The 20796-nt window shown below is 31.2% G+C and overlaps 1 protein-coding gene across 1 annotated transcript in view; it reads left to right on the forward strand.

Annotated features, from left to right (window-relative positions):
- The first annotated feature begins 613 nt into the window (after window positions 1–613).
- The window catches only part of LOC149179331 (protein DETOXIFICATION 16-like), a 107110-nt gene continuing 86927 nt past the window's right edge, over window positions 614–20796 (forward strand). Inside the window, exon 1 of the mRNA XM_089423814.1 lies at window positions 614–1208. Within this exon, the coding sequence (XP_089279940.1) occupies window positions 858–1208 (351 nt within the window). The 5' untranslated portion in view covers window positions 614–857. The remainder of the gene's footprint in view (window positions 1209–20796) is intronic.

The raw sequence follows: 20796 nt of genomic DNA on the forward strand, positions 1-20796 counted from the left end.
CCTTAAAAACACAAATGTTAAAATTGTAAAGCAACATGAAATTGTCTTTTTATAATAATGTATACTAAATCAATATAAATTAACCATTAAATTATAATAAATGTTAAGGGCACATATCAAAATTACAAATATCTAGTCTAATTTTTTTATAAATAAAAAATTACAAATATTCATCTTTATTCTAATCAATAAATGTATGCATGAAAATTTATAATGGCTTTGTCTAACTATTATATGTTTGTTTTGAAGTTTTAGATATGAATCAGGTGAAACAATTTTTATTATTACATATTAAATAATGATTTCTTATTATTTAAATTACATTTTTTTATTACATATATAAATTCAAAGCTCCAGAAACCTAAGAAACACCAAAAATTCACAACTCAAACTTACGATTCTCATTTAAAAAAAATAATAATAATAACACTAACCGTTAAACTAAGTCGATTCACAATTACTTAGTTTAGTGACCATAAAAGACAAATGAGCCTGAGTGGGCAAAACATTCATTCGTTTTTCAGTGGACAAAAGATTCGTAAGACTCTCTTTCTGCCTGAGTTGGACCGCATTTGAAACAACAACGTGCCAAAAGTGCACGCATCACTAAAGCTGCACCGAGTGACTTCAATTTTTCAAAGCTGACAGTGCATTCTCTGTTGAGCTTTGGATTTTTCAGGCCGCCATCGTCTCAGATAACACAAAAATCAATCTGATGGGAGAATCAATCAATGTGGGATAATGCTCAGGACCACAACTATTGTCGTGAAAGCAGGGAAAAAAATTGCATCATTTGCAGAGGCTCATACATAAAATTATTCGGAAGTTTATATTCCTGAGTTGGTAGAACGCAGTTCATGGAAAGAGTTATGGGGAGACCTGGTTTAACTCCGGTTCATGGCGATGACACTGCAGATTCGTTGAAGGAACCACTTATTGAAACTCGGTTGCTTTCTCCATTTGGAGACGAACACAAGTCTGGTATTTATGAAGTAGAGCCTTCGGATGATGCGAAGGTCACTGCAAGGGTTGTATGGGAAGAAGTCAAAAAGCTGTGCTGGATAGCAGGACCTATGATTGCAGTGAGTCTGTTTCAGTATAGCTTGCGGATGATATCTGTAATGATGGTGGGCCACTTGGGAGAGCTTGCACTTTCCAGTGCTTCTATTGCCACTTCTTTTGCAAATGTTACTGGATTATATGTGTTGGTATGATTCCAAACTTCTGCTTCTTTGTCCAATTTGCTAGCATGTGGTGTTTTACAGGGTAGTCATTTGTTGAAAAATTTATTATAAGGGGTAGATTTTGGGTTTTATAAGGTTTTTATTCTGAAATAAAAAGTTAGGGTAGATTTTGGAATATTATAGAAATCTAATTTAAATAAAAAACAATTAACAAAATAATTGATTTTGATTATATTTATCTGATTTCCAATCTAATGGATAGAAATGAAAAATAAAATAAACCATTATCTTATTTTTGTTATTTTTCCTCTTTCATGAATTTAACTGTAGTACTAGGCATTTAATTAACCTTCCTATACCTGTTTTAATATTTATGTGAAATGCACCAAAGCTGGACTAAAATGCTGTAAACTCTACAGGCATCTGTATGTCCCTAACGGCCTGTTTTAGAACTCTATGTCAGGTTTCATTTCAGTTAGGTTTTCTAGGCAAAGAATGATATTCCACTTAATTAGATTGTTTTTATGTAAAGACCTTACTAGGTGCTTGAATGTTGGCAGTATGATCACAAACAAGTAGGATTTTTTTAATTTATTTTTTAAATCGTTTTCCAAACGTTGTACAAGAAATCTGAATTTGTTTTAATTATGAAAATAAATATGCAAAAAGCCTAAAAGAATCTCTGACATCTTTTCTAGTTTCAAAAAGTAAATTGAAAGTATTTTCATACGCACTAGTATTCGCATGAATCCCACTTGTAATTTCCAAGGGTTTTTTAAGTGCTGCAAACAATTTGCAAGGGTTTTTTTTAAGTGCTGCAAACAAGCACTTATAATTAGATTATTTAATTTATTCTTTTCTATTTATCTGATAAATTGTCATATTTTTTTGGGTAAATTAATTATAATATTAGTATTTGTTATTTTGGAATTATTATTTTTTTTACATAAATAAATTATATTTAAGTTTGTGCTAACATGATAATTGAATAGTATGTAAACTATTGGATTTTCAATAGTATGGAAACTATTGGGCCTTCCAACAGCGTATAGTATGTAAACTATTGGATTTTCAATAGTATGGAAACTATTGGGCCTTCCAACAGCGTTTTAATCTCAAATTTTTAGATTTTTTTTATGGTAAATTAATTATAATATTAATATTTTTTTTTGGAATTAATTAATTTTGTATTATTATTATTTTTTAATAAATAAATTATATTTAAGTTCGTGTCAATTTGAAAATTGATTAACATGTAAAGTGAATTTTTAGATTTTTTTTATGGTAAATTAATTATAATATTAATATTATTTTTGGAATTAATTAATTTTGTATTATTATCTTTTTTTAATAAATAAATTATATTTAAGTTTGTGTCAATTTGAAAATTGATTAACATGTAAACTATTGGGCCTTTCAAGAGTGTCTTATTTTCAAAGAGAGATAGTTTGGAACCCATGACTTCCCTTACTTCAAGGGAGTGTACTCATGTCTAGCATAACCAATTGAGCTAACCCTTGAGGATGACTATACTAACCTATGTATATGGTTATTTTCACTCATGTCACATGTAGGATTTTTATTAGGCTAAGTCCTCTTACATATACATTTATCCCCTATATATACCCTCCTTAGGGTCATACGATACTACTATCTAGGAATAAAAATTGATGAGAAAATTGCTTGTCATGAGGCAATTTAGTGATATTTTATGATTGAATACATCTCATACCCATCAAATTTCTTCATTCAAGCCATTGAAACATGTTTTGAGTGATAAAAACTATTAAATTTGATGGGATGGTTGCTTTTGAAATTCCAACCTTGGTATTATCCTCTTATTTCTCCTTTTGAAACTAAATAGTGATGTGTATCAATTTTTTCTTCCTTCTAAAATTCTACTTTGGATTTATTCTTTGATATCAACATTATCTAGGAATTCTTCAATAATTGTTTTCATTCTAAATTAATGATATTTGATGTTACCTCTTGTAAATGCATATGCTTATGCAATATTAGATTTTATCTTTCTTTTCCATTTCTTCACTTGAGTCATCATTTAACCACTTCCTTTTTAAATATTTTTATCCTTTAATTTATGAATCAACTTCATTGATTCAGGATTGATGAAACGATATTCCCTAATCCCTTTTTTAGTTCTTCATCATCCTTCTACAATTTGGAAATTTCTTATTTGTATTCATTCAATTTGTTTTGGCATTGAGTTTGGTTCTTACTTTAGGTTTAACCAAAATCCTCAATTTAAAACTTTCCAAAACATTCAATATTTCAATAATTAGTCATTAATAGGTTTTACTAATATCTTCTCCTTTGTTCCCTCTTCCCAATATATTTTGAGTTACCTCAATGGGATTGTCCAATCAAAAGTTATGTTAATTTTAAATCAATGTATATTTTAAATCTTGATTTGGGCATTTCCTTAAAGACCAACCTTGCACATGGTGTAACTTTGAAATTTATGCAGCTCTAAGTCTAATTTTTTTTCCTTTAATAGCCTAATATATCTTCCTTTGACTGCCAAAGGTCTCACTAATTTTTATGTGCCAAAAAAGAAGTTATGATGTTTTTCTCAAGACTTGTTGATTCTACACATTTTAAAAGAGTGAACTTGTACAATATATCATGCATCAAATTTTGCAAATCTAATTCTGAAATTTTGGCCTTAAATGCTTTGGTCCATCTTCTTTCTATGCCATGAATTGCACTCAATTTTTACCTCTAAAACTTCATATATCATTGTTTTACCAAAAACACATTTGAGCCTAGTTTGAAAACTAGATAAAAACCTTGACTTCCACAGCCTACAACTCTTAAAGTAAAGTGAACTAGAATTTGAAATGTTTACCCAATGCACTTCATTATGTCCTTTATTCAGCTTAAAAAAATTAGCTCACTAAAAATTACTTTGAAAATTTTAAAGTGAAAAATGATAAAATGGCTTCTTTGAAAGAGCCAAACCAAGTACCATCTACAATGATATCAAATGTTGTGTACCAAATTATTAAAATAGCATCATAAATCAAACTGCACACAATCTACACAAAATGTGAATATGTGGCATAAATTTCAAATATAAAATAAAGATTTTTTACATAGTAACTCCTTATAGAATAGGAGAACCTTCTCCCATAATTCCAATACATTCCATATATCCAAATAATATGGTCATCAATAATAATTATATTGACCTGTATTTATAGATATACTCATTCATTACCCATTTAGATTGTTTATTAGGTTGATCTCTATTATATATAGATTTACCACATTATATATGCAAATAACCCCATATATGCCATCTTTTGAGTCATAATTGACATAATTGATGATATTAAGCTTCCAAGATCCAGGCAGATTTTTTTGGTCCTTTGTATTTGCATCCTACCAAAAAATTATTGCAACTTCTTCTTACGGTGGTATAGTATGCTCATCAAACACTTCAAATATTTTCTCTATATTTTTCACTCGAAGATGTACACTTAGTCTTCATCCTTCTTCCTTTCTTCTTTTCCTACATTCAATTCATATAAATTTGCAATTTTAAAAGTATTAGAGATACTTAGATCAACTCACAATTGAACTTCTTAGACATTATCACATAATTTTCTTGTGATTTTTTAGGGACCAAACTTCCTATGTGTTAATTTGTTACATGTTTTAGTAGGAAACTTTCATTCCCTCACATGCATTGTTACTTGATCATCTACTTCACATGATTCTTCCTATGCATTCATGTTCTTTATCTTTCTAGATTTGGTTGGTTTCTTATAGTTTCTTTCTATCATATTAATGTATCTTTGCATGTCTTTAGTGAATGCATTTGCATAATCATTTTTCCTCTCCTCAAAAGGTAGATCCACTAAATTCATTAATCCTTTGAGACTCTTCCAGTATACAACATGGAATGGGGAAAGTCATGTATATTATTTGATTGAGATATTGAATGCAAACTAATCTTATGGAAACATCAAATCCCATTGTCATGACTTCTTTCTTGCAAGGCATTTTAATAAATTTCCCAAACTCTTATTCACAATCTCAATTTTCTTATTAGCCTGGGTTGATAGGAAAATTGTATTACAACTTAGCTTCCATTCTTTTCCAAAGAGTTAGCCAATAATGACTTAGAAACTTAGAGTCCTTTTTTGGTGTGATTACCTTAGGCAATCTATGTATTCTCACAATTTCCCTCCAAAAAAAAAGGTAGTGACCTTAAACACCTCATTTATCCCTTTTGTAGGGCATTGAACGAATGATTTTAGATATTTTGTCAACCACTACAAAGATGGAATCATTACCTTTTTGAATGCAATGTAATCCTTATTGTAACATCCTCGAATGCCTTCATTGGCCAGAAATGTACTCCTAGTGAAATTATTTCCTTCATTTACAATTCAAGTTTGCTAAGTGAGTTTCAAAACAAACTACTAACAATTGCATAATGGAATTAACATACAATATAGTTACATCATTCCCATTGTAGACAAACACAATAGGCTAAACATTCATGTACAACAATTCTTAACAATTGTTCAACAAGGAATCCTCCACGTGCATCATTGTTATCTTTGATAAACATGAGATAAAGTGAAAATTATAGACCAAATGAATCCTATACATGACTAAATAATAATACTTATTGGTATCCATTTGTTTCTCACCAAATGTGTTGATAATGAGTGATTCAGTGTCTAATTGGAGGAATCAATAGACGGATTCCAACCCAAGCCAAACTAATCTCCTTGACCCCAACCCATTGCTTTCATGACAAAGTCACCCTACTTACCATCAATGACTCTAGGCCCTCATCCAACACTAAATCAATCGTGGAACACTCTTCTGTTTCCTTACAAAACACAAGAAATATTTCCCCTTTCTCTACTTTTCCCTTCTAGTGCTCTTCAATGCAAGTAGAAAAAACACCACTATTGGTTTCATTCTATAATAACCTGGAAGAGAACACACTTGCCCCCAAAACAATCAGTGAGTATCAGTAACAAGTTTGCAGGTTTATTGGTGTTTTCTTTAGTTGTTGTAGATATTCCAACAATGGATTTTCTCTAAAATCCATTGTTTTTTCTCCCATTTTTTTAGCAGTAATCCATAAACTTCCACAAACCCTTACCAACCATGTGTACATATGATCACCTTTCTATTATAGGCATAACAACCATGGTTTCACATAGGTTCCTTTGTTAACCATAAGAGGCGTATACTTGTAACATGAGAGATGATTATTGAATGGAATGAATGCCGCCTCTCCTCCTCCCAACAGGTGGAGGAATAAAAAGCAAGGAGAAACATTTTCTTGTAGGATATCTTCTCTCTTCCCAAGGATGTGAAAGTTTATTCTTGGTACATGCATACACAAGTCAAATATTAACGTGAAAAATTGCAAGGAAACATTGGAAATTAAAAGCAATACTTCTTAAAGCACAATGTCAAGGCCAAATGACCCACACACCCTCTTTCCTCTTCCCCTCATGTGGTAATATAGTCTTCTTGTTGCTTCTTCAACCAGTCATTTTGGTGGAAAATATATTGACATATTTCTTTTTATATATACCTTTGCATAATATAAGCATACCATGGTGAACATAGGAACCATGGAATCATCATATTCCATTATTGGGACTAACAAACAAGGAAAAAATTTAAGGATGAAAATGTATCTTAAAGTGAAGAAATCATAGTGAATCTTATTGGTCTCTAATATGCAAGCTGTAAAATGTTTGGCAATATTTTTGTAAAAATGTTCAAAGTTTTTGTGACAACCAAAATATGTCTTGTGATTAAAAAATCCAAAATACTTGGCATATAGTAGAAGAATCCCTTTATAGGAGTAATAATGTATATATAAATTATATGAATGAATGATATGCTATGATAGTACAATGAGGGCCCCATTTTTATACTACGAGGGATTGGCCTTTCATGAGAGTCATGTCCCTTGGACGTGTCTTTTCATAATTAATTATTACTTATGATTATGATTATTATTTATATTTATTTTATATATGTGTGTGTTCATAACATTGCCTTCTTGTCCTCAAAGTATATGGATGAAAAGGTGTGTTATAGTTTTCTTTGTCTTGTAATCTATTCGCATCTTTCTAAATTCTTGAAGTTGTCATCTTCGAAGATATAAGATGATATGAAATTCTAATTTTGATACAAGATTGTTGCACTATGAAATGATCTAACCATATGAAATCAATATTTTGTGGCACCTAGTGGTTTTTTGATATCTGAGATGAATTCTTTTCATGAGACTTACTTTTACTAACATCAATATATTTCGGAACATAAGTTGGTTTTCTTTCCCTATATGATGTTGATACACCTACTGATTCAAATATTTATTTTTATAATGAGGATGTGGATAAGGTATTTTGTACCCTGATTTTCCCTTATTATGCTCGTGGTGATTTCTAGATTCACTTCAAGTAGTGATGTTGTTGAGTTAATTATTGAATATTTACTTGGAATTTCCATTGCCTATATTGCAACATCTGATCATGTTTCAATTTTAATTATATTGGCATATTTCTTAGTTATAATATTAATGGGATATGTATTTGTTTCCTTCTCTTTCACTTGGGCATTTTTACCTGAATACTTCGATGCTTCTATTTGAATAAGTTGTTTTATTATGTTTTCCAATCACTGCTTCACATCCTTAGATTTAAGCAAAGTCTTTTGGTAGAAATCACACAAGAGAAATTTTTGGCCGACGAGTTTCCAACCAACAAGTGTGGTTCTTCATCAGGACTAGATGAAGAGGCAGAGCATGGCAAAGGCTTAAATAGAGAGCAATGTAGAGACGTAATTTGAAATAACAACTATATTTGAACAATAATATTTAATTTGTGATACTAATTTATTAATATATTAAAAACAAATATTATTAAGCAACAACTATATTAAACAACTGCTAGTTTTTGAAAATAATATTTAAATAATGATATTAATTTATTAATTTATTAAAAAATATTAACCTAATGACTATATTAAACAACTAGTTTTTGAAAAATAATATTTAAATAATGATATTAGTTTATTAATTTATTAAAAATATTAATAAGTAATGACTATATTAAACAACTAGTTTTTGAAAAACAATATTTAAATTATGATATTAATTTATTAATTTATTAAAAACAAATTTTAATAAGTAACGGCTATATTAAATAGCGAGTTTTCGAAAAACAATATTAAAAAAAATGTCAAACTCTAAACAATGAGGGAAGTCAAAAATTCTAAAAAGGAGTCTAAGGCCCTAATCGAGACAAGATCATTTAATAAATAAAATAATTAATGGAAAAATAAATACAATAAAACAAAAATCTACACAAGTGAAAATATATATATATATATATATATATATATATATATATATATATATATATATATATATATTCAAAGAAAATTAATCAATAAATCAAACAGGGTCAACAATAAAAATATGGGGTTGAGGCCCATTAAACAAATAACAAAAGTACTAAAAGGAGTTAAGAATGAATAGGATGATAAAATACATAAAAAACGAAGGATCAAGAAAACAAACCCCAACGAAGAATAAATGGACAACAAATACTATAAAAAGGACGCTAATACCTACGTAGATAAACATACAAACAAAATAAATCCCAAAAAGAAACCTAAAAGACTAGGAGGACAGGACAGGGACCCAACTTCTACTAATATTCCAACCATCATCTTTATTCAAATCATTGGGTCATTTTTCAATTTCTAGGGCCTCCCTCAATTTACGATGATGGAAAGGACTAACCCTAGCAACGACTTAGGCCTTCTCAATGCAAATGTGATGCTTAGATTTATCTGCATGCTCTGCCAAAGCAGAGGATCGGGTCCTGCCATCTTGATGTCAATGGCATGCTCACAAATCCTTTAATTAATCAAGCGACCAGTCGTAGGGAGTCCCACAAGAGCATGGGATAACATAAACACCCCTCATATTCTTGGGGTCTGCTGGGTCTTTTATAGATCTAAGGGAGCTTTAGATGGTATTTAAAGGCCTAAAGGTTGAAGCCACCTTATGCTTCCTTAGGATCCTCACAATCTTGTCAGTGGTCCCTTGGATAAAAGGAAGATGAACACCAGAAAATCGATCCTTGGTATCTTTCTTAGCACTATGACCTTTTTCAGCTCTGAGGAAAGCCTTAGTACATTGGTGTCTACTATACCCATTATTAAAGAAAACACTTAGGAGATGTGCTTTCTCTTCATTGAGATGGTTGTCATCAGAAACTATTAAAGCTCTAGTCGCTAAGGTGTTGAGAACACCAAGCTTTTGAGCTGGGAAATGATGAGAATTAACATGAAGATATTATTCCGTATGAGTTTTCTTATGAAATACATGATGAGAAAAAGAGCCATCATCATTCCTTGAGAGGAGGACGTCAAGGAAGGGCAAACTACCATTACATTCAAATTCCATGGTGAACTTTATGGAACTAGATTGATTGTTAAGATGGAGGAAAAACAATTCCAACTCTTCTTTACCATGGGACCAGATGACACAAGTGTCATCCACAAACCTCTTCCACATCTTAGGCAGAAGACGAGAAGAAGCTAAGGCCTTTGATTTGAAATCCTCCATGAATATATTAGCCACCACAGAGGTGGGGGGAACCCATAGTGACATCGCAAGTTTTCTCATAGAATTCCCCATTGAATGAAAAGAAAGTAGAAGTAAGACAAATGCCAACTAAATAATTCGTATCAGGATCCGTGATGCACTTGATGACTTTGATGGCCTCGTTGATAGGGATATTAGTCTAGAGGGAGACCACATCGAAGCTCACAACATAAGCCCCTTGTTTGCCATACAAAATCCTTCGTCAAGGACTCTAGACATCATTTTTTAATGAGTTAAATAGTTTCAAGCTTGATCCAGATGAAAAACTTGTGAGCTTCTATGTGGTCTCCCTTTACACTTATATCCCTATCAATCAGGCCATCGAAGTCATCAAGCGCATCGCAGATCCTGATACGGGTTATTTAGTTGGTATTTGTCTTACTTCTACTTTCTTTTCATTCGAAGGGGAATTCTATGAGAAAACTTGCAATGTCGCGATGGGTTCCCCCCTCTCCCCTCTGGTAGCTAATCTATTCATGGAGGATTTTGAACCAAAGGCCTTAGCTTCTTCTCGTCTTCTGCCTAAGATGTGGAAGAGGTTTGTGGATGACACTTGTGTCATTTGGTCCCATGGTAAAGAAAAGTTGGAACTGTTTTTCCTCCATCTTAACAATCAATCTAGTTCCATAAAGTTCACCATGGAAATTTAATGTAATGGTAGTCTTCCCTTCCTTAACGTCCTCCTCTCAAGGAATAATGATGGCTCTTTTTCCCATCATGTATTTCATAAGAAAACTCATACAGAACAATATCTTCATGCTAATTCTCATCATTTCCTAGCTCAAATTCTTAGTGTTCTCAACACCTTAGCAACTAGAGCTTTAAGAGTTTCTGATGACAACCATCTCAATGAAGAGAAAGCACATCTCCTAAGTGTTTTATTTAATAATGGGTATAGTAGACACCAATGTACTAAGGCTTTCCTCAGAGCTGAAAAAGGTCCTAGTGCTAAGAAAGATACCAAGAATCGATTTTCTGGTGTTAATCTTCCTTTTATGCAAGGGACCACTGACAAGATTGTGAGGATCCTAAGGAAGCATAAGGTGCATTCAACCTTTATGCCTTTAGATACCATCTGGAGCTCCCTTTGATCTGTAAAAGATCCAGTGGACCCCAAGAATATGAAGGGTGTTTACGTTATCCCATGCTCTTGTGGGACTCCCTACATTGGTGAGACTGGTCGCTCGATTAATCAAAGGATCTATAAGCATGCCGCTGACATCAAGCATGGAAGGACTTGCTCCTCTGCTTTGGCAGAGCATGCAGATAAATCTAAGCATCATATTTGCATTAAGGAGGCCCAAGTTGTCGCTATGGTTAGTCATTTCCATCATCATAAATTGAAGGAGACCATAGAAATTGAAAAAAGACCCAATAATTTGAATAGAGATGATGGTTGGAATATTAGTAGAAGTTGGGTCCCTGTCCTGTCCTCCTAGTTTTTTAGGCTTCTTTTTGGGATTTATTTTGTTTGTTTGTTTATCTATGTAGGTATTGGCGTCCTTTTTATAATATTTGTTGTTGATTTATTCTTCATTAGGGTTTATTTTCTTGATCCTTTTTTTATTATGTATTTTATCATCCTATTCGTTCTTAATTCCTTTTAGTATTTTTGTTATTTGTTTAATGGGCCTCAGCCCCATATTTTATTGTTGACCCTATTTTATTTATTGATTAATTTTCTTTGAATATATATATATGTATATGTATATGTATATGTATATGAATATGTATATATGTATATATGTATATATATACATATACATATACATATACATATACATATATACATATATACATATATATATATATATATATATATGTATGTATATATATATATATATATGTGTGTATATATATATATATGTATGTATATATATATATATGTGTGTGTATATATATATATATGTGTGTGTGTGTGTGTGTGTATATATATATATATCTATATATATATATATATATATATATATATACATACATACATATATACATATACATATATACATATACATATACATATATACATATATACATATATATATATATACATATATATATATATATATATATATATATATATATATATAGATATATAGATATTTCTTTTGACTTGTGTATATTTTTGTTTTATTTTATTTATTTTTCTATTAATTATTTTTAATTTGGTTTATTTCATTTCCATTAATTATTTTATTTATTAAATGATCTTGTCTCAATTAGGGCCTTGACTCTTTTTTATAATTTTTGACTTCCCTCATTATTTAGATTTGACCTTTTTTTTTTTTAATTTAAATATTATTTTTCAAAAACTAATCATTAAATATAGCAATTACTTATTAATATTTTTAATAAATTAATAAACTAATATCATTATTTAAATATTATTTTCAAAAACTAGCTTTTACTTGTTAATATTTGTTTTTAGTATATTAATAAATTGATATCATAATTTAAATATTATTGTTCCAATATAGTTGTTACTTGAAATTATGTCTCTACATTGCTCTCTATTTAAGCCTTTGCCATGGTTTACCTCCTCATCTGGTCCTGATGATGAACCACACTTGTTGGTTCAAAACACGTCGGCCAAAAATTCTCTTATGTGATTTCTACTGAAAGACTTTGCTTAATTCATTATGGATCACAGAAGCCTGGATACAAAAAAAAATCCTTGGATTTCTTGACTTGTTCAAGTAATTTTTTATCATGATCTTTTAAGTGAGAAATTTCTATCTTTTTATATGAGATAATTTGGTAAAATTCTTTTTATATTGACTTTTAATTTTATTGAATGATTACCTTTGATATAAAATTCACATCGTCAAATCAAGATACTATTGAATTGGACTTCATTGCAATGTCTTGAAGTGTCACCTTCGTCTCCCTATTGAGAAAAGTCAAAAACCTTTTCTTTTTGTTTAATATGAAGGTACCAAAATTTTCAAATCAGGGTAAACTGAGAATTATGTCAATAATTTCTTCAAACCTAGTTACAACACTAAATTGAGATACACATTCATAATCATCAATTGTCACTTGTAAGTCTTTAATGTCTTACTTTTTCTTGTGGAAATATCTTCCTCTTTACCTATATTTGATTTTGGAATTGATAATTGATTCATCAATTTAATATTGATGTAAATTTATTTTTTTGCTCATACTCATAATGATATTAATTGATTTTCCTTATGTACTCTCCTTTAATGTAATAATCTACAATCTATAATTGGAAGAGTCTTATAGGAAAATATTCCATCATTAATCTCCATTTTTCTTTGTTGATAAATTATATCAAATGATGCTTTGATTATAAAGCTTATGTATTCTTCGTAATGAGTAAGTGTACAGGGTGTGAAAGACTCACTTCTTCAATATGCCATTTAATTTAAACTTAATATCTCCCTTTTAAATTCTTCATGGTTTATTATGGTGAAGTGTTTATTAACAACATCAGCTAATGATTACTAATTAATCTATATTAACCATTTTGTTGTGTGATTATTGGTTGCAAACTTTGAGTTGATGTTCTTTGGTATTAATGTTTACCCACATGTTTAATATGTTATGATAGTACAAAGAGGGACTTGTTTATATACTAGGTGGTAATGCCCTTTAATGAAGAGTTATGTCCCTTGGACATGCATTTTCATAATTATTGTAATTATATTATGATTATTATTTATATTAATTTTATGTGAGTGTGTGTGTTCATAACAATTCTACTGAATTTATACAGTTTTTATAAATTTTTGGCAATTTTTAAAGTAAAATAATTTTATCCAATACAATTTGGACAAATCATTTTCATAAAAAATTGGAAAAATAATGAATCAATTTTTTGGAAAAAGAATGGAAAATTAGCACACCTGCATAATTTAGCCCCTAAAAGTTTCCATGGTGACAAACATTAACTAGTTCGACCTTGTCCTTGGGCTTCATCCTAGAAATATTTATGATGTATTTCACATTATTTACACATGGGGTCATTCAACTTAGTCCACATAGCTTGAATCCCACCCAATAAATCACTTCATACAATTAAGACATGGTTTAATGTATTATATTATAGGGGTAAAAATTGAATATCACATCCCCTTCCCCATTGGAATAGCATTATGCTTGACAAAAAATTATTTCCAACAATGAGACCATGGTTTCATTTTTCAGCTGCAATTGCAATGCTATCATCTCCATTGCAAGTTTTCCTTCGCTAGTTATCTTGTTCAATGATGTGCAACAATTCTTTTTACTACCCCAAGATTTTTTAAAGGCCTCAGCATACACCTATGCAAATAATCAAGGGCGAACATACATTTTCATCACCATTTCTATGTAACAATCATTTCATTCACCAGAATTTCTAAATTCATTATTGAAGCATAATAATAATAATTATATATATATATATATATATATATATATATATATATATATATATATATATATATATATATATATATATATATATATATATATATATATATACTCACTTCATGTGGCTTCCATTGGCAAGATTAAACTTATTATCTTCTTTGACACACCCAAAACATATTGCGCCTTGATCTGAACTAGCATATGTTATGAATTTCACATAGCAAATCCATTCAATTTACCACTTCCTTGTAGCCACTCACCCTTACAAGTTCATGTATCCCTCTCTCTGTTAAATAATTCATTGGGTGATCCATGATTTACTAAGGCCTCCACATGTAAGAACAATGTAAAATTTTAGAGTTTTAATGCTATGAAAGCCCATTGGAAACATCAAAATAATAATTCTCTCATGGAAATCAAGGAATAACATGGGATTTTTAGTGTCATTACTATAAAATACTTCTCATGCTTCAAGCTTATAACAACCATCATATATACTCACTAGACAAATCCTTCATCTCATCTATATTAGAGACATATAGTTACCATGACATATTATTATCAAAATTTCAATCAAGGTACTAAATCCATGCATTACAAAAATTAGATCCAACGACTATAAGAGTTTTATCATACTACTTGGTCTTTGTATGAGGTAGTAGCCAGTATTCATTATGGGCTTATTCTCATGGCCATATCCAAGATAACTCCACTTGCAATCCATCATTCTTAATAGAGCTTTCATTCCAAGAAACAAAACATGGGTATTCATATATGCATTATTCTTGATATATTCACAATAGTGCATGACATGGTCACAAAATTATGATACAACAATAATTCAATCACTTCTACTTGTTAATATTAATTTGAAATAAAATATTGTTCATTGAAAATGCATCATTAGCACAAGCATGCATTCTCTAATGAAATAAAAAATGTGGAATTACGAGTATGATCACAAGATCCACTTGATGCACATGAGCATTGAAGGAAATACCATATTTTCATGTCATGCAATCCACCAAGGAAAAATGGAAGACTTAATCAATGCCTCAACACATAACCCAACCAACTGCACAATGTTTATTTAACCATATAGACACTTTCCTTTTAAACCAAATGTAACACATGGGAAACCCTTTCCTTTCTTGCTCAATAGTCCATCAGGAGCCCTTCACCATAAATGCTCTTTAGTGTAGGAAAGAAGGTTACAATTGAACACACTAATACAAGTGGAAAAACCATGGAGAATTTGTGCAATGATATAGGCTTTCTTGATTCCATCAATGGCATGATATTATGCATGCTTGTCTCATCCCTGACATTCTTTTTGAAATCACGGGCATAAGTATTTACTTTCGTTGGTTTAGTATCATAAACAAATTAACACACATGCTATCTCATGAATGCATCAAATGACTTCAACAATTTCGCATGTGTTAGGCAATTTGTATCTACCATACCCCCACTTGGGTGTTAACCACATTTATGAATTTAAATATCATCAACAAATCATATGTAATATAAAACATGCTCGAAGGAAATCTTACTTATATTCCCTTCACCGCACATGTAATTTTGATATGGTTCATCATACTTGTATGGTGTCAATAACATCCTAATATTACATATTTGGTGGTGCCTCATGGGAGGTTACAACATACCTTCACCAACCTCTTCACAAATGTCTTCTTGTTCTCTAACAATACTCATGAAGTTGACTATAATATGATATAGTATCATCATCTTCAACCATATGCTCAATTATTCCTAGTTATAAAGTCAATAACATACCTTTTTTATCCAACGCAGATGTCAATATCATCAACATATTTAATCATTTCCTCAACCTTTCCCTGTTATATAGTCAACAACATACCATATTCAGCCAATATCTGTTAATTTTTGGTAGCTTAGTGGCAAATTCCAATCATGGGCCTAGATTCCTCTTTTCGAAAGGACCAATTTTTACTATTGAAGCACTCAATTTGGACAAGAGAAAGTGTGTTTTTGAATTGAAGCCCACATGTGCACAAAAGGATAGGTCGACCCAAAAGAGAAATTGGACACCCATGGATGGTTATAAATACAAGTCAAATGACCCTCATTTGAATATTATAATCATCATGATCATTCTTCTTTCTTTGGGTTTGGCTCACACAAGTCTAAGGTTGGGTCACAGAGATTGGTTTGTATAGGTCCAAGATTGCAAGGTCCAAAGCTTGCATGTGTGTTTAGGGTTTTGGTTTCTAGCCATAGGCATTCTTCAAGAAACTTTCAGTAGAAACTGCAGACATGCAGGCTCATGCATGTGGTTGGGGTGTTTCGACCACATGTACATCACTCTCTGTATGTGGTTGGGAACCACAATTTGGGTTTTATAATTGACCATAGATTTCATTAGTTAACTGCAAAGTTCGACAGTTGACCACAGATAGTGACAGTTGATCGTTGACTTCTGAATCATTGTTTTGATTATTAGGATTGTTGGGTTCATCTCTTAGATGTTGTTTAGTTGATTTTATTGGATAGGTTTATGGTTGAAGATATGGATCATTGTACTCTCTCTTTGCTAAATCATTTAATGAAAATCTAATAAGAATAAGAATTTGAAAGGGTTTTACCCATAGTGGGTTTTTCCCCGTCTCCGAACAATCTTGGTGTCTCTATGTATGAATGGTTTTCTTCTATTATTCCTTTATGTTCTGTTGTGATGATGATATTTTTATTTCTATATAGTTGCATTTATTGCTTAATAATGTTCTAAAACTAAATAATGATACGATGTCATGTGGTGAATTTAATATGCAAATGAAAAAATGCAATTATCTTAAGCAAAGAACAATACAACCCTAAGAAATATTAACAATATGTAACAGTGTATATGCCGATGCATATATATGCACACTACCACATATTTATTCTTTAATATGTCCATTTGTCATAGACATTCCAACAAATCTTATCTCTTTCATATCAACGCTCATATACTTTATGTATTTGCACATGACCATATTCCTCAAACTAGAGAAATATAAACAAAATAGTAAGAAGTGAGTTGAGGAATTCTCCCTTCCAATTCCTTTGCATAGAATTGGTTTATAAAGGTTCTAAACTAATCTACTTAATGAAATTATAGCCATTCACACAATAGATCATCAACTATAATATTTCCATCTAGATAGAAATTCATAATTCACTACATAAAATTGTGTTTTCTATTTCTAAAAGCATTAAATTCTTCTACAAAAAATACACTTTAGGGTGAGAAAGTTTCCCTTGTTATCTTAAATGCATCATTGGCAATGCCCAATATTTATGCTTTACAATTCTCCAAAATATTGCATCATTTCCCTTATCTTGAGTTGCCTTGAGATTTATCCAATTTTAGAAATTTCTCTTTATTTCCATAGAACTTATCAGCCAAGCCAACTTCATTACCATCTTAACTACACATCGGAGTTTTTCATTTTCTCTATTATTGCCTCCAAGAAAATTGAAGTGCGTCAATGATTGTAATCACAACCAAAAACATCACTCCTTCCATTTCCATCTCAAAGCTAGCAAGGATAAAAACCATGTGGATGTTTCTATCTTGGCTTTCTCGCATTCCCTATTCAACTAGGTATGTTCTCAACATCATCATCCTATTATCATGATAATAACTATACCAATTTTTTGTTGTTGCAATCATCTTTACATAGGTAGGTAGCTTTCTACACTTATTATATATAACACATGTATTAAACATTCCATTCAAATTGTGCTTCTTAATTTTAAGGATTTAGGAGCATAATACTATGCTTTTGTCTTTCGGGCTATCATTATCTGTAAGATGTTCTCTGTAATATCTTTGATAAGCAATATCTTATTGTATAAAACAACCAATTACAATGATAAACAAACCCACAACACTTTGTTAAGTTAAAATTAGTAGTATTCATTGTATTGTATGCATTCTTGTGCTCAAGGCACCAATAATCTTGGTCCCTTTACTTTTCTCATGTGCTTGACTCTTTAGTCAAATCTGCAAGGCATTCCAACCATCTTGATTGTGCCATTTAGCTTTCTTGTTAACATGCATTCCTATTGAACTATTAAGTATCCCTGCTCATTAAAAAGAGCTTACATATCTCCATGAATGTTCCATTATTATAGGTATGCCATTGTCTTGGATGATTTATGCCCCTTTATACTCTTAACTTTCATCACATAGGCCATCTTCCAAGTTTAGGACAAATTGGACATTATGCACATAAGCAAATATTTTTTTTCATTTCAAACCTAAGGGTTCCATTCTTCTCATTTACTAGAACAATTAGAAGTACATTTTAAAAAGAGAATTTCCAAATTTATTATCATATGATTAGATTCCTAATGCCAATATATTCTCTCAAATTTGCATTTGTAGCTGAAATCTACAACCCCTAGAAGTTCACGATTTACCCACATTTTACATTTTTTTTATGCAAGCAAGGATAAACACCAACTTCTTCCATTTTTATAATAAAATCTAGGAAAAACTAGCAAAAATTTTGTATTGGGCTCTGATAGTGGTTGTGACTATCAACACTTAATGACCTTTATCTTTGTGATCTATTATGCTAATCATTTTCTTCATCCCTCTAAAGATGCTAACTTATCGCTTTTTTGCACTTAATTTTTCCCTGGGTGAAATGAATGTAAAATATTTTTCCCAAATGGTGCAATATTGAAAAAACTTCACTATGGAAAAGTTATCCAATTTATTGAGACTATGAATTCTTGAATAGGATTTCTAGCTTGGGTTAAATTTTCTTAATATAAAAATTCCAAAAGTAATAAAGTGTTCCAGACTAATGGATTTGAGATGTCCAATTTTTTGGGGGGGGTTTTCTCATGCCTATCCATATTCCTTACTATCCAAATTTTGTGATCAATGGGATTGCTAATGGATAATTCGATTTTCTTCTCGAAAAACTAAAAATGGAAATCTAGTGAGGGACCAGCTTGAAAACCCATAAAAGGTGTCATGATGATGCATGTAGTACACAATAATCAAATCATCAAATGAATATGATAGGAGGTACTATATTAAGTGAGTGTGTTTCGGTTATTGTGGGACTACTAACATCTTCGCTATGAGGAAGCTGACGAATCCAAAATATGATACATTTTCAACACTATTCTAAAGCATATGAGGATGGTTTGTTCATACTATTTGTGATATTTTATTATTATTTTTGTCACTAGAGGAATCAAAAACTAGGTGGGTCTCGTAGTGTGACACGAGGTCGATTCCCACCACCACCACTATAACCTCTAGTCGAGGGTTAGCTAGGTGGGACACCTACAAGGTTTTGAACTAGTGACTATTACACAAGGAATTCCTTAACAATGCACCCATTCACTAATGGTTCTACGCCCCATCCTCTTGTAATATTTTATTTTTATTTTGGTTTAAGTTGTGAATGCTGTACAACTTGAGAAGCAATTAGTTTATTGTAGTAAGAAAAGAGAATTATAATAATAGTACATGTTGGAAATATTTTATAGCTACTATTGGTAGGATAGCTAATGGTGGTCCAACATCCTAAGTGTATAGATGTAAGAAGGGAAAAATCGTAGAGACATGAGTTACCCATTTCCTCATCTTGCTTTTGCACCCATTTGGTGTGTCTTTTACTTCTTTATGATAATGCTTTGATATGAGTGCATAGCTTAGGATCCCAAGCTTGCATTTGAGAAATTTAACAATTATTACCTCTTAAGGATGAGGTAGTTTATCACTCATTAGGGTTGAGACAATACTGGGGTTATTTTTATGGATGGAGCATCAAGTGCTTTAGGAACTAGGTGATGGCTAATAAGGGGGGTAGAGCTCATGTTAGGCTTTTCCCCATGCACTATTTTTTGTCCCAACAGTATTTTAAATTTTTTCTTTCTTTCTTTGTGGCTTTCTTTGCTTTTATCTTTCCTTTAGGTGCATCAACCTTGAGGGAAAATTATTTCAGCCCAAACCCAAGGATGAAGTTGAGAAGGTACCAATTTCATAACCAATGACCATAAGCTTGAAGAATGGGTAGGGAATAGAGGGAATGATGGAAAGTGGTAAGTATGAAATACCATGGGCATGTTACTTCAATCAAAGTCTCCATATTAGTGTCCTTCCTATAACCCGAAGGCCTCAGATGAGGTTCCACTAGATTAAGATCAAAGACTAACCTCTCGACAAAGTGAGGGAACCACGGGGGCTTTATTGGGGGAGCAATACCATACCACGTGCATTCATATTGGGGGATATATATTGAGCATATAATAGGGGGTAAATGGTTTTTATATTAGCAGGTATAAAAAATGGAGCTCAAAGTTAATGAAAAAATATAAAGGGGTATAAAAAATGTTAATGAAAAAATGGATACCTACAATATCTAGTGAAAGTAGGGGTTTTTAATTTGGGAAGGTGTATTGGGTTCGTATTTGCAGGGGATTCAATAATGTGATTTTTAGTGGCATTTTCCAATATGTAGTCAAATTAAGGGTATTGTATAGTAGGCCACGAATGCACGCGAT

This window comes from Pinus tabuliformis, chromosome 4_1, assembly GCF_031772625.1.
Source record: "Pinus tabuliformis cultivar Carrire ecotype Pingquan chromosome 4_1, CPIR1, whole genome shotgun sequence".
NCBI classification, from domain to species: domain Eukaryota; kingdom Viridiplantae; phylum Streptophyta; class Pinopsida; order Pinales; family Pinaceae; genus Pinus; species Pinus tabuliformis.